The sequence below is a fragment of the Haliotis cracherodii genome, unplaced genomic scaffold (assembly GCF_022045235.1).
Source record: "Haliotis cracherodii isolate W230 unplaced genomic scaffold, xgHalCrac1.p SCAF_12, whole genome shotgun sequence".
Classification (NCBI taxonomy): domain Eukaryota; kingdom Metazoa; phylum Mollusca; class Gastropoda; order Lepetellida; family Haliotidae; genus Haliotis; species Haliotis cracherodii.
Window position 1 is genome coordinate 35,225,073 of NW_027266267.1, and position 14,668 is coordinate 35,239,740.

The following is a 14,668-nucleotide window of genomic DNA, read 5'->3' on the forward strand; positions in this document are numbered from 1 at the left end:
ATGGACAGGAGAATTGGTTTTGACAATTTTTAAACGTCAACACCAGATAATCAGTCTCGATCATCTGCCGAAACAAAGTCCTTTGGTGTAAAACACAACGTACTGATGACAATGGTATGACTGGATAACTGAAATTCAGCAACAACTCCAGGTGTTCGCGTAAAGGTATGCATATCCAGCCTTTACCAGCAGTACCTGTCAATCACACTGTAAAAAAAGTAAGCATTTGTTTGTTGCCAAACGTAATGTCATTATGATAGTAGCCAAATATACTGGCAGAAAATGCCATAAACGAACACAAAACACTGTGGATTGACACTACTATGTTCTCATGGGTGGGTTTTCGTAGTCAGCCTTCTTGGATACAGTGTTGTAGTAAACATCGTTTGCGTGTATGCTGGGCTGTCTGGAAGCTTCTGTCTTGATCTCGGAGTAACAGGGATCTTTGTTACCGTTGTGAGCCAAAGTGCCGTAGTGAGGTGTATCAACCTCAGCCAGTGACACATCTACACAAACACAAATACAATTTAGAACTTAAGAATCAAGTATTGTGGCACCAATACTTGATATTTTACATATTTTACATTACACAGAGGGTCGCAAGCTGCATCAGTACATTTGATCTCTGATACAAGGCCACAAGACATTAATGGTTGGTTTTTTTCTTTTGTATTGAGATATATGTTAGATATACTCAGTAGAAACTACTGTTAGCAATGGAACAAAACACTACGTTGTTGTTCGATTATAAAACAGTAAATTCACATCCAATCAGCACTGATCGTATACGTGGCTTTACAATCAGCTCCGGCTGTAAAACAAAATCGGCTTATGAATTGGAAACCAAAGGTAATTCTTTTTGTTAAAACTGGACGTGTGGTCCAGTCATCTAGGGCCCCGCAATTCGTTGTCCAATGTTGTGTCTCTTGGGCACGCTAAAAACCTACGAATACCGCCTCACATTAATACAACTTGAATAATGTGCAAAGCTGCATTGTACACAACTCACTCACTCACGCACTATAAATAAAGCATTGGAACATGATGATCGAGCGAAGGACAACAATAGGAACTGACAACTGTAAATAAATGTAAACAAATATATGGAGAAAAGTTTAGAAAGAGTTCACCTTGTGTAGCTTTTCCAATTCTTCTTTGCCTCCTCACAAAACACAAACAGAGAACACTTATGATGAAGATCACGACGCCACCTCCCGCCATAACCATGATGATTATGGCGTTTTTATTACCTTGAAAAAGAAAAATATGAAAACTAATGCTGGGCTACATGTATGAGTTGTATTGTGCATAGAGGTTGTTGGTATAAGTATTGAATAATCTAATAAAAGCAAACACATTGATAAGCAGCGAAACCAGTCTTTGTAGGATGTATGCTGATGCTGTTATGGAGCTATTATATGATGTTATTTACAGTATACTGTTTCACAAACACCATAAATGGTTTTGGTTATTTCGGAAGCTTTTGAATGGGAGACTGGTATCGCTTTCATATATCAAAGATACGCACAACCTGTTCTTTTGCCAAAATGAAGTGTCCTGCAGAGCATGAAGACAGGAGGTATACATAAAAGAACGTGTCTCATAAACTATATTTTACAAATGTTTGTTCCTCATCAGTCAACGACTGCCATGAAAACCGACTAATATTGGAGTCTGGTGGATTCGGTTTATAATCGTTACCCGAACAAGTATTGTTCTGGGGACACCAAAAATGGGCTTTACACCTTGTTCAGAACGTCGTTAGTAATGGGTGTCTGTTCCATGATTTATTATTTAGCAGTGACATATTTGTGGAGGTCTTGTATAGTGTAATATTACATACTTCCATACAGCAGGGTTGACCTGTTATAAATTCTGCAATATCAAGAGCCATAACATACTAAAATATATCACCATGATGTCTGTTTGAATAAATGCTGGGCCGGTGGGGTAGCTGAGCGGTTAAAGCGGTCGCTCGTCACGCCAAAGAACAGGGTCCGATTTCCCACTTGGGTACATTGTGTGAAACCCATTTCTGGTGTCCCCAACCGTGATATTACTGCAACATGTCTAAAAGCAACGTAAAACAATAGTCACTCACTCACTCAAATAAACAAGGCTCAATGCATATTGATATTATGTATTAGATCATGTGTCTGTAAAAGAGATTATTGAAAGACCATAATTGTCCTACTGATGTATTACTTCCTAATCCTTTTGATCTCCCGTTTAGAAAATTGCACTGAGCAGGATCGCAGTTTCAGAAAATCACAAATGTCGAGTGGCGTGAACAATCTTCATCTATGGCGTTGTTTCCAGTGTGACGCTATTCCGACCTTAAGCATCAAAAGGATTCAAATGACTTCAACAATGCCATCAGAATGACGGAAACAATGTCTTTTGCACTAGTACACATACATTTTTCATGAACTCGGTCTTTTCTAACCCTATGGGTAATCATAGTTGTAACATATATAAAACTAAAATACATTGTACTGCCAAACCTTTAGCTTAATACGTATACAAGTACATGCCTTATGTCGGCAAAAGTTTAAATATGATAACTGGTGTGAATACAAAGTCACTCTAAATATAATATGCACTGTATGCAAACGTTAGTTTAGTTAGTTGGTGCACAACTACCATGAATAGCTATGTCTGAAGTGGTCGTTGTTGCTGATGCAATCAGTGGTCGAGTTGACTCATACGCAGTCCCTAGAATGTCTGCAGACACAAATAATTTATATTAATTGTGACATGTACTGGCTCAATATCTAACACACAATAACTCAAATGAATAATCTATTGTATTTGTGGTCTAATGGCAGGGGGACTGCCCGGAGAGAAGAAGGTCGGATGTTCGATGTCCGGCCGTGTCATTCTAACAAAAATGTGAAAAGATGGTACCTGTTATTTCCCTGCCCGGTCCACTGAGTCAAGGGAATAAAACAAGGACTTGTTGCTTCGGAGCGTAATGAGTCTGAGTGGGGTAATCATGTTAAAGTAGTGCATGGTATCTCAGTGGGCTAGCACTATGAAACCTGCATTAGTCTGGGCTAGTACATGCAACCACACACACACACACACACACACACACACACACACACACACACACACACACACACACACACACACACACACACACACTCACTCACTCACTCACTCACATACGCGCGCACACACACACACACAAAACACATACATACATGTCGCTGTATAAGTGCAATAATCTTGAACGCAACGATAAATTCCATTTCAGATCACATCTTAAAGTATTGATGTATCTTTGTACCGTGATGTATTTATTGATCATGGATAACGAATGAGTTACATCTGCATTGATACATGTACAGTGTGTCACAACATGCTGCGTGAGATTAAAAGAACATGAAAGTGTAAATAAATGAATATATGCGCACGAAATGAAACAGATAGGTCATACCTTAAGTAAGGTTGTTACTGACTCTCTTTCCATGCTATTTGTCTTGATGTGAGAACATTATATATTTTACTTTGTTGTTCATAATCGTTCATTTATTCACAGTAACTAAGCTAAGTCAGTATCCTATTCGAGCAAACTGCAGCCATAAAATATCGTGTGAAAAACGCAATATCAAGTGCGCAATATTAGTGTCATACATTCCTGACTGTTTCTAAATATCATATACATCGTAGCCAAATGTTAGTATGACGACCAGTACACTACCGTGATTATCGTTCCTCGGGGCAGTAGTTATCTTGATAGTTGTAAGTTTTGACAAGGTTGTTGCTGCTTCGGTCAGTTGTGAAGTTGCCTTTATGTTAGTCCCTGCGAAGCCTGCCGACATAAATGATACAGAAATAATCATGAGGGAACAGAATTACACACGACTATAGTTTGAATAATCTTCTAGGTGAGCCAACATCAGTTATGCTTAGTGTGTTTTTTAAAATGACGTTCGAACATTTTACATATAGAGTTACTAACTAAAATGTGTGGATAGCTAGAGACACATAGTATACAGGGGATCATTAAAACTATCAAGTATTGTATTTGAACTATTATTGTTCCACCAGCATTAATGTGAATGGCATAACTGGTAAAACTCAATACAATGTTTCTCTTAATATAATATGCATCGTTAGTTTAACAGACACACAACTACCTTTTGAATGGCCGCAGACATAAATAATAAATAATATAAATATATTATGGCATTTACAATCTCAATATCGATACGTCTCTGTGGTCAGATAGTTAAAGCATCTGTCTGACACGATGTGTCATAACATGATGTGTGAGATCAAAAGGAGACGTTGATTTAAAAAAAGGGAATATGAGTGCATGACAAAAAGATCATACCTAAAGCAAGGTTGTTGCTTACTCTCTTGCGTTGATCCTCACATCGCCACACAGTCCCAGCTTGGAGGTATTGAGTTGTCGTTAGAGTCATGTTGTGTTGGGTGTAACCACAGCTTACACTGACATCCGTTGAAGTGTATAGGTCATAACCATATGTATAAGTATCGCCTGAGCTTTTTGGTGGGTTCTTTGCACACGTTGTCCCCACAAACACTGACGTGAGAACTCGTACGTCATCCATGTACCATTTTGTAAACTCTATGTTGATAGTGGTGTCAGTTGCGGTGCAGACTAAGGTGACATCATCGCCTGACTTGAACTGAGTGAGTTCCAGAGGGAGACCACCTGCAACATTCCAACATACAACCAGCATGAGTAGCATCCAGAACACAAACATGCAGTGACATTCTTTGTCGTTCTTCATGTACTTATAATGCCCGAATAGCTTTAACATGCAAACACAAAACAGATCGGATATATAGTGCTACAATCACTATCAAATTTCACCTACGACATTTCAATGGTTCTACCCTTCGCATGATAAGAAATTCAAACCTACTGTTATTTGTGTATGCAATCCATCCTATACACAGCATAGTAATCAGGTGAATCCTAATGTCCATGTTTCTCCTCAATCATCCTCTCGTGAACATTCTTTTAGGTTTGGTTGAAAGAACTCAATGGAAGTTACCACATATGAAATGCACACGGCGCAATATGTAGCATTCTTCGTGAACAAACATAAGCGCTCCACTATATGTGCAATACATCCTTATAAGGGAGGAAATAGTCCAACAATCAGCCTTTACTCGCATTCAGTTGTTATTTTTCCTTGTATGGGTATTGATGAATACATACCTGTACGTTCTGAAGGTTTGGTGTTTGCTAAAACTGAAACTGACTCGCGCAAGTACCTTTGCTCTTGCAATTAATGCGTTCAGATAAAACTAAACATCATATAAACTATCCCTTATGAAATACGGACACATCACCGAGAGAAATAAACAAAATGTGTTGAGCTTGAAATTACGTTCAGGTATTGCAATCAGGTGTGACACAATGAGGATTAATTAACCAGATTTCCTCATGGTAGTTTGCCGAGATATGTGATAAACAGAGTCAGATAAACAGACCTCATTTAGCTGTGAGTAATAGCACTGTGACATCTAGCATAGTAATAATTTGTTTGCTTCAGAATAAGATGTATGGACAGGGCGTAAACTTGTTTCTTTCAAACTTTAGGAGAAAGAACCGATTCTGTGGTCTAGTTGATGGAGCGTCTGTCGAGAGAGCCAGAGGTCGGTAGGGCTCCAACCCTGGCCGCGTGAAACCAAAAGACGTAAACAATATACTTGTTGTAATCCTGCTCGGCGTTTGGTATTAAGAGGACAAAACAATGACTGGTGGGCTGGGAGTACAAGGAGTTGAATATTTACTAAGACTGTGGCATGATATATATCGGTTGCTCTGGCACTATAACTACAGCATATGTTCGGACAAGTACAAGAAGCCACACACGTCAGCTAAATCCAGGATATAATCTTGAAAGTGATGTTAAACTCCATTTCATCATACATTATAGTCACATCTGATCAATACAAACTTCTCTGTACCGTGGTGGGATAGCCACAGCAAGTCATAAATAATGACCACTGGTCTACGTAACTAATATCTGGACGTTTGAATTGCACCAAATTTGTGTTGCCCATGCATTTCATTCATACAACTTGCACAACTGCTATTTGGTGGTTGCGTGCAGTACTCGATGCGTATACCAAAGGGACAATTCTTCATTTTCTATCCAGTCGTATTTGGATCATGTATTTGATGCACTGGTGAAAAGGCTTTCTTTCTACATGTGCTGTTCAGGAGAAGATACCAGTATCTGCCGGTGTCATGACTACGAATAGCTGTACTCCGTATGGACGAGCACACAGTAATGTTTTGCCCTCAGTATATACATGTATACATTTCCTTCTTTAAAGGAACCATACAATACTATTGTCATCGTTGTATATGAGCTCTGTCATTTTACACAATTATTTCAGGTCCGTGTGCCTGAAATTTCAAAGAGATCTGAAGGAACTGACCACTGGTAGATACTTTCCTACACGTTATTGCGAGTAGGAGTTATATAAACACCGTATAATTAAAACTTGAAATTGTGTTTTTCCAGGTCGTAGTATACAAAATGTCGTGGTGAAATTGGTAATCTAGTTATAGTATATTGCAATGTTTGATAGTAAATGTGCGATTAAGGAGTTAATTAAAAACAAAGACATTGATTAAGCTGTGAACTTTTCAAACCTTTATTATTACCAAAAGAGAACATTAAGAAATAAATAGAAACTTCAACAATTCCAAACTAGTGCAAAAAGCCTATTGTAGAGACTTCATACGTTTATTTTATAATGCGGTTTCAGGACATTCACTCATTCACTCCTGATAAGAGGCATTCACATGTACATAACATGTAACGTGGGTAACGTTTGTGTAACAAAGGATTTCAAAAGGGAGAACTTACACATATGTTTGAAGTGATACTTACACGTAATATACGATGCAAGTGATAGTAAATCCAAGATAAAATGTAAAGGTTATGTGTATGTTCTATGCAGACACTAATTGAGTGGAGAATTGGTTTTGAGAAATTTGAAAACGTCAACACCAGATAATCAGTCTCGATCATCTGCCGAAACAAAGTCCCTTGGTGTAAACCCAAAGTACTGATGACAATGGTATGACTGGATAACTGAAATTCAGCGACAACTCCGGGTGTTCGCGAAAAGGTATCCAAGTCCAGCCTTTACCAGCAGTGCCTGTCGCTCACACTGTCAAAAAAGTATGTTTGTTGCCATACCCAAAAGTACTTTTGCTATATATATACGGCGATACTAAGAGAGTTCTTTCGAAAAGTCCAAGCCAATTAAACAAATGACGTAATGTCATTATGATAGTAGTCAAAAATACTGGCAGAAAATGCCACAAACGAACTTGCTTGTCTAAACACTGTGGATTGACACTACTATGTTTTCATGGGTGGGTTTTCGTAGTCAGCATTCTTGGGTACAGTGTTGTAGTAAACATCGTTTGCGTGTATGCTGGACTGTCTGGCAGCTTCCATCTTAATCTCGGAGTAACAAGGATCTGTATTGCCATTGTGAGCCAAAGTGTCGTAGTGAGGTGTGTCAACCTCAGCCAGTGATTCATCTGCACAAACACGAATACAATTTAAAACTTAAGAATCAAGCATTGTTGACATAAGGCATAGTTTACATGACACACACGGGTGCAAGCTGCATCAGTACATTGTATCTGTGATACAAGGCCACAAGACAGTAATCGTATTTTTTTCTTTTGTATTGAGATATATGTTAGATATTCTCAGTAGAAACTACTGTCAGCAGTGGAACAAAACACTACGTTGTTGCTCGATCATAAAACAGTAAATTCACATCCAATCAGCACTGATCGTATACGTGGCTTTACAATCAGCTCCGGCTGTATACAATATCGGCTTATGAATTGGAAACAAAAGGTAAAAAGAAATTAAAACTGGACGTGTGGTCCAGTCATCTAGGGTGCCGCAATTCGTTGTACAATGTTGCGTCTCTTGGGCACGCTAAAAACCTAGGAATACCGCCTCGCATTAATACAACGGGAATACTGTGCAAAGCTGCATTGTACACAACTCACTCACTCACGCACTATAATTAAAGCGTGAGAAAATGATTATCGAGAAAAGGACAACAATAGGAACTGACAACTGTAAATAAATGTAAAAAAGTATATGGAGAAAATATTAGAAAGAGTTCACCTTGTGTAGCTTTTCCAATTCTTCTTCGCCTCCTCACAAAACATACACAGAGAACACTTATGATGAGGATCACCACGCCACCTCCCGCCATAACCATGATGATTATGGCGTTTTTATTACCTTGAAAAAGAAAAATATGAAAACTAATGCTGGGCTACATGTATGAGTTGTTTTGTGCATAGAGGTTGTTGCAATAAGTATTGAATAATCTAATAAAAGCAAACACATTGATAAGCAGCGAAACCAGTCTTTGTAGGATGTATGCTGATGCTGTTATGGAGCTATGACATGATGTTATTTACAGTATACTGTTTCACGAACACCATAAATAGTTAAGGTTATTTCGGAAGCTTTTGAATGGGAGACTGGTATCGCTTTCATATATCAAAGATACGTACAACCTGTTCTTTTGCCAAAATGAAGTGTCCTGCAGAGCATGAAGACAGGAGGTATACATAAAAGAACGTGTCTCATAAACTATATTTTACAAATGTTTGTTCCTCATCAGTCAACGACTGCCATGAAAACCGACTAATATTGGAGTCTGGTGGATTCGGTTTATAATCGTTACCCGAACAAGTATTGTTCTGGGGACACCAAAAATGGGCTTTACACCTTGTTCAGAACGTCGTTAGTAATGGGTGTCTGTTCCATGATTTATTATTTAGCAGTGACATATTTGTGGAGGTCTTGTATAGTGTAATATTACATACTTCCATACAGCAGGGTTGACCTGTTATAAATTCTGCAATATCAAGAGCCATAACATACTAAAATATATCACCATGATGTTTGTTTGAATAAATGCTGGGCCGGTGGGGTAGCTTAGCGGTTAAAGCGGTCGCTCGTCACGCCAAAGAACAGGGTCCGATTTCCCACTTGGGTACATTGTGTGAAACCCATTTCTGGTGTCCCCAACCGTGATATTACTGCAACATTGCTAAAAGCAACGTAAAACAATAGTCACTCACTCAAATAATCGAGGCTCAATGCATATTGATATTATGTCTTAGATCATGTGTCTGTAAAAGAGATTATTGAAAGACCATAATTGTCCTACTGATGTATTACTTCCTAATCCTTTTGATCTCCCGTTTAGAAAATTGCACTGAGCAGAATCGCAGTTTCAGAAAATCACAAATGTCGAGTGGCGTGAACAATCTTCATCTATGGCGTCGTTTCCAGTGTGACGCTATTCCGACCTTAAGCATCAAAAGGATTCAAATGACTTCAACAATGCCATCAGAATGACGGAAACAATGTCTTTTGCACTAGTACACATGCATTTTTCATGAACTCGGTCTTTTCTAACTCTATGGGTAATCATAGTTGTAATATATATGTTCCTGACTTTTCCTAAATCTAAAATACATTGTACTGCCAAACCTTTAGCTTAATAAGTATGTCGGCATAAGTTTAAATATGATAACTGGTGTCAATACAAATTAAAGTCTCTCTAAATATAATATGCACTGTATGCAAACGCTAGTTTAATTAGTTGGTGCACAACTACCTCGAATAGCTCTGACAGGAACTGCGTGAGTTCCAGAGGGAAGCCACCTGCAACATTCCAACATACATTAGAATATATTGTGTTATACATTCCTGACTGTTTCTAAATACCATATACATCTTAGCCAAAGGTTAGTATGACGACAAGTACACAACTACCTTGATTATCGTTCCTCGGGGGAGTAGTTATCTTGATAGTTGTAAGTTTTGCCAACTTTGTTGCTGATTCAGTCTGCTGTGGACTTGTGTTATTGGAAGTCACTGCAAAGCCTGCCGACATGAATAATAAAAACAAATAAACAATTATGAAATTTGCTTGCCCACCATAGAGGACATAAAATTACATACTAGTATTGTTTGAATAATCTGCAAGATGAATCAACATCAGTTATGTTTAGAGTTGTTGCGAAAGGACGTTCGAACATTTTACATATGAAGTTACTAACTAAAATGTGTGGATAGCTGGAGACACATAATTGATCAATAATATACAGAGGGTTATTCAAACTATCAGATATTGTAATTGACCTACGAGTGTTCAGATGGCTTTCACCAGCATCATTTGTTTGTTTTGTTTGTTGTTTAACGCCGCACTCAGCAATATTCCAACTACTCGACGGTCTGTAAATAATCGAGTCTTGACCAGACACTCAAGTGATTACCATCACGAGCACCGATTCACGCAATATGGATACGATGACATGCATCAACCAAGTCAGCGAGCTTGACCACCCGATCCCGTTAGTCGCCTCTTATGACAAACATAGTCGCCTTTTACCGCAAGCATGGGTTGCTGAAGACCTATTCTACCCCGGATTTTCACGGGTCTTCACCAGCACTAAATATAATATGCATCATTAGTTTAACAGACACAAAACTACCTGGAGTATACATAAATAAAATAAATTAAAGGTGGCATTTACTTGCTCAATATCGATACGTAAGAACAATCTAATTGTTATCTCCTCTGTAGTCAAATGGTTAGAGCGTCTGTCTGACACGATGTGTCATAACATGATGTGTGAGATCAAAAGGAAACGTTGATATTGATAAAGAAATATGGGCGCATGGCAAAAAGATCATACCTAGCGTAAGGTTGTTACTGACTCTCCTGCGCTGATCCTCACACCGCCATACAGTGCCAGCATGGAGGTACTGAGTTGTAGTTAGTGTCATGTTGTGCTGGTGGTCACTACAGCTTACACTGACATCCGTTGATGTGTATAGGTCATAACTATATGCATAAGTATCGCCTGTGCTGTTGGGTGGGTTTTTTGAACAAGTTTTCCCCACAAAAACTGAAATGAGAACTCGTACGTCATCCATATACCATTGTGTGAACTCTATGTTGACAGTGGTTTTAGTAGCGGTGCAGACTAAGGTGGCATCATCGCCTGACTGGAACTGAGTGAATTCTAGAGGGAAACCACCTGCAACATTCCAACATACATTAGAATAAATCAGGCAAACAGGTTGTGATTTTCGTACTTTGTCATTCTTCAACACCTGTCATGTTGAATTCCGTCAGCGTACACAAAGAAACGTGGTGAGGGAGTACTTTTCAATACTGTGATTGCTAATTACACTATATACACCATTGCACCATATCTTTATGTATATAGACAATTCAATACTTTGTATAATGACAAAGGGAAACCTACGTGTGTGCGCAATCCGTCCTATCCAAAACAGGGTAGTCAGGTATGTGAGACATCCCATGTTACCAGCACATCGAATACACTCTCGTGAACGTCCCTTGAAGGTTGCTAAAATACTGTTAAACTAGTCACTGCACACCATGCCCTACACTGAGCTACATACAGTGTGTCTGTGCAGTCACCAACTACTCTCATGGAAATGTTATTTCCTTGTTTAGATAGAGTCGGAATCAAGTTTTTTTGTTTTTTTATAACCATGGAAAAGTTTTTGTCGCTTTTATTTAGATAACGATGAATACCTACCCATTATTGTGGATAGAATGGAACGGGTCGCTATTCAGAGTTTGATAGTAGGCGTGTGCACAACTTATTAAGAGCAGAATGCAACTGACCTGCGACAGTACATTTGCCGTATAATTATAACATATATTTGGTTTGCCAAGAAATAATTACATGCAATGAAAATTTGCAGAAACTATGTTCAGATAGCCACGCGTAAAGTTTGGTGGTATTGATACTTGTTAATTTAAGTTTTACTGTCGGATCTTGACACAGTGGCAGTTCTCTCAAAGCAGCCTCGGGTAACCTGCCGATATGTTTGATATATGTGCGAGGCAGGCTAAAATAAGTTCGTTATCACAAACTATTGAAACCGCTATTGAAAATAAAACTGCCCTCGCCAAAAAAAGCTACGATAGCCAAAAAACGATATGATAGCCACATAATTCATGGAAGGTAAATGGACATGAGTGTTCGATCTGTTATTTATAGCTTTGTAAGGGGTGAGTGAATGACAATTATTTTACGCCTTTTTACAATATTCCAGCAGTATGATGTCTGTCTGCAGTGTAAAACATTATTAAACAACTCATTCCCTCAACAACGTATGTGTCATGTAGTATCATGCACTTTATAAGCCACTACTCCACACGGAAAATGTAAACGCCATTGAAGTCATTCAAAAAAAAAAAAAAAAAAATTTCAATTTACAATGCACGTTAACCCAGCTCATGCTGACCTCATTGAGGAATGGACCCGGCTATACCTATGTTTATTGGTTTAATGTCACATACCATACACTTTAAATTGTTCACGCAAACACATGTTGGAAGATGTCGCGATTATGACTACATGTATGTATTCATTTTAAAAAGAAAGATATCCTTGCTATTGAATGTAACTTTATGTAACTGTTTCTTCATTCAAAATAAAGCTTTTACCTCTCTTTTGCCAGTTTTCTTTATCAATCATAAGCTTAATATGTATCTGGTATTTTTTAATTCCATTTATCTAAGAGTAAATTGATACTGAATTCTCCTCCGTGATACGGGCGGACTTGGATGCAAGGGGAATACTTGTGTTCTATCACAGCAACCATATGGGAACACTTTCCAGTGACACTTGCACATGTGCTTTTTCGCTGGACCAAAGTGGTCACATGTTTCTCATTAATAGATAGATCTTAAGCAACCCATGCTTGCCGCGACTATGCTTGTCGTATAAGGCGACTAACGGGATCGGGTGGCCAGGCTCGCTGACTTGGTTGATGCATGTCATCGTATCCAAATTGCGTGGATCTATGCTCATGATGTCCATCACTGGATTGTCTGGTCCTGACTCGATTATTTCAAGACCGCCGTCATATAGCTGGAATATTGCTGAGTGTGGTGTTAAACAACAAACGGACAGACATGATTTAGTATATGATGTCCATCGTTCAACTTATACGTCTCCTGGGTTCTACGTATCAACGAATAACACTTGCATCCCGTGTATGTATATGAATAACATTGCTGCCCCAGGGTTCCATAGAGACAAACGGATATTAAAAAAAATATAATGTACCTAAACAGTTGTCTCTTTGCGAACTGATTCTCTCCTGTTATCGTATGGGTTGTATCAACTGCACATCCATTAAGCATAGTCGGGCTAACGTGACTGAGAAGACAAACTAAACAATATGTGACCGATTGTTGCCAACGTTCAAATATTTGTCCGACACACCAGTGGTTAAGAACATGATCAATGATCCACTCAACCAGGTAACACACTGCATAACAGTTGTCACTTACTGTGGTGTTGGGCTCTGATCTACCCTGGACATTAGGAATGACACAATCTGTGAATCAGTAAATGGATGCATGTACGTCACATGCGGTTTTAGCAGGCGACGATAAGAATCGTGTTGTTTGATAACCTGTCAGTAAAACATCCCCACCTCCGTTAAGACGACCCAGATGGGTATCATGGATACTTACATCACCCCCGCGATGCTTCTGGAGTGAGTGAGTGACTGAGTTGGATTTAATGGATTTAATGGTAAGTATGTATCTTGGTTTGGAAGGGGCGGAGGAGTAGCCTAATGGTTAAAGCGTTCGCTCGTCCCACCGAAGACACGGGTTCGATTCCCTTCACGGGTAGAATGTGTAAAGCGCTCGTGTCCCCGCCGTGATGTTGCTGGAATATTGCAAGCGGCATAAAACAATATTCACTCTGGTGCTTCGCACCTCAGTGAGCAATACTCCAGCTATATCGCTGCGGCTTGTAAACAACTGTGTCAGCACTAGACAATCTAGTGATTGATTCTACTTGCAACGTGTCACACCTCCAGGGTGTCAATCAACCAAGCCACCGAGCCTCCCCGACCGATACATTGTGTCGCTTCTTACGACGTGCATAGGTGGTTAGAAGCGATTGGTGCCGGTAGTCAGTCTCCGTGACTCAGCCGATTGCGTGTCATCGTACCCGATGGCGTGGGACTCAAAACATCAGCCTCTCAACGCGTTTTAGAGGCCGCCGCGAAAAAACACGAATAATACTGAATGTGAGTGAGTGAGTTGGGTTTAAGGCCGCTATTAACAGTATTCCAGTTATATCACGGCGTGTGGGAGGAAAGCCCGAAGTAATGCAGGTCTCAGACGTTTATTACTTCGGTGAAACCCACGAGCACGGGTATTGCTGACAAACCTAGAAACATAATTGGGGCGAACCGGAATTCGAACCCACAATCATAGGTTTCTGGTGTGTCCAAGGGCCACAACTCTGTACAGCGAATCGCGGCGCCTTAGACGACTGGGCCACCCGTGCCGCCCAATACTGAATGTGCATTAAACAGCACGCATTAACTGCCTTTGATTTCCCAAATCAGTTCTACTGGAAGTACCGAGACACAATTCATTGTATATTTGAATACACATTTGTAGATAGCGATAATGTACATGTGACCTTATTCAGTTATTGCGATAGCATTCATCGGAACACGTTATTTTGACAGCTTCCGCGTCGCCATGTATGTACAACAGGTGTCTTCTATCAATGCGTCAGCTAGTCTGTGATTCG

General features: G+C 39.4%; 1 protein-coding gene and 1 pseudogene across 1 annotated transcript; both read right to left on the reverse strand.

Moving 5' to 3' along the window:
- Positions 1–321: 321 nt before the first annotated feature.
- Positions 322–4,965, reverse strand: LOC139457324 (uncharacterized). Its single transcript, XM_071238732.1, has 4 exons — positions 4,902–4,965; positions 4,343–4,687; positions 2,644–2,724; positions 322–506 (listed from the first exon to the last, which is right to left on the reverse strand). Exons 1-4 carry the CDS (start codon positions 4,963–4,965, stop codon positions 322–324), a joined length of 675 nt encoding a protein of 224 aa, XP_071094833.1.
- Positions 4,966–7,367: 2,402 nt separating this feature from the next.
- Positions 7,368–11,471, reverse strand: LOC139457325 (uncharacterized; annotated as a pseudogene).
- Positions 11,472–14,668: the final 3,197 nt, after the last annotated feature.

What these genes read in the sequence shown, in the direction of transcription:
- LOC139457324 (XM_071238732.1), bottom strand. Translation starts at nt 4,965, where the DNA reads ATGGACATTAGGATTCACCTGATTACTATGCTGTGTATAGGATGGATT. An exon ending in AAGCAACAACCTTGCTTTAG is followed by an intron (nt 2,725 to 4,342) that starts GTATGATCTTTT and finishes TTGTGTCTGCAG; the next exon opens with ACATTCTAGGGACTGCGTAT. An exon ending in TTCAGACATAGCTATTCATG is followed by an intron (nt 507 to 2,643) that starts GTAGTTGTGCAC and finishes GTGTTTGTGTAG; the next exon opens with ATGTGTCACTGGCTGAGGTT.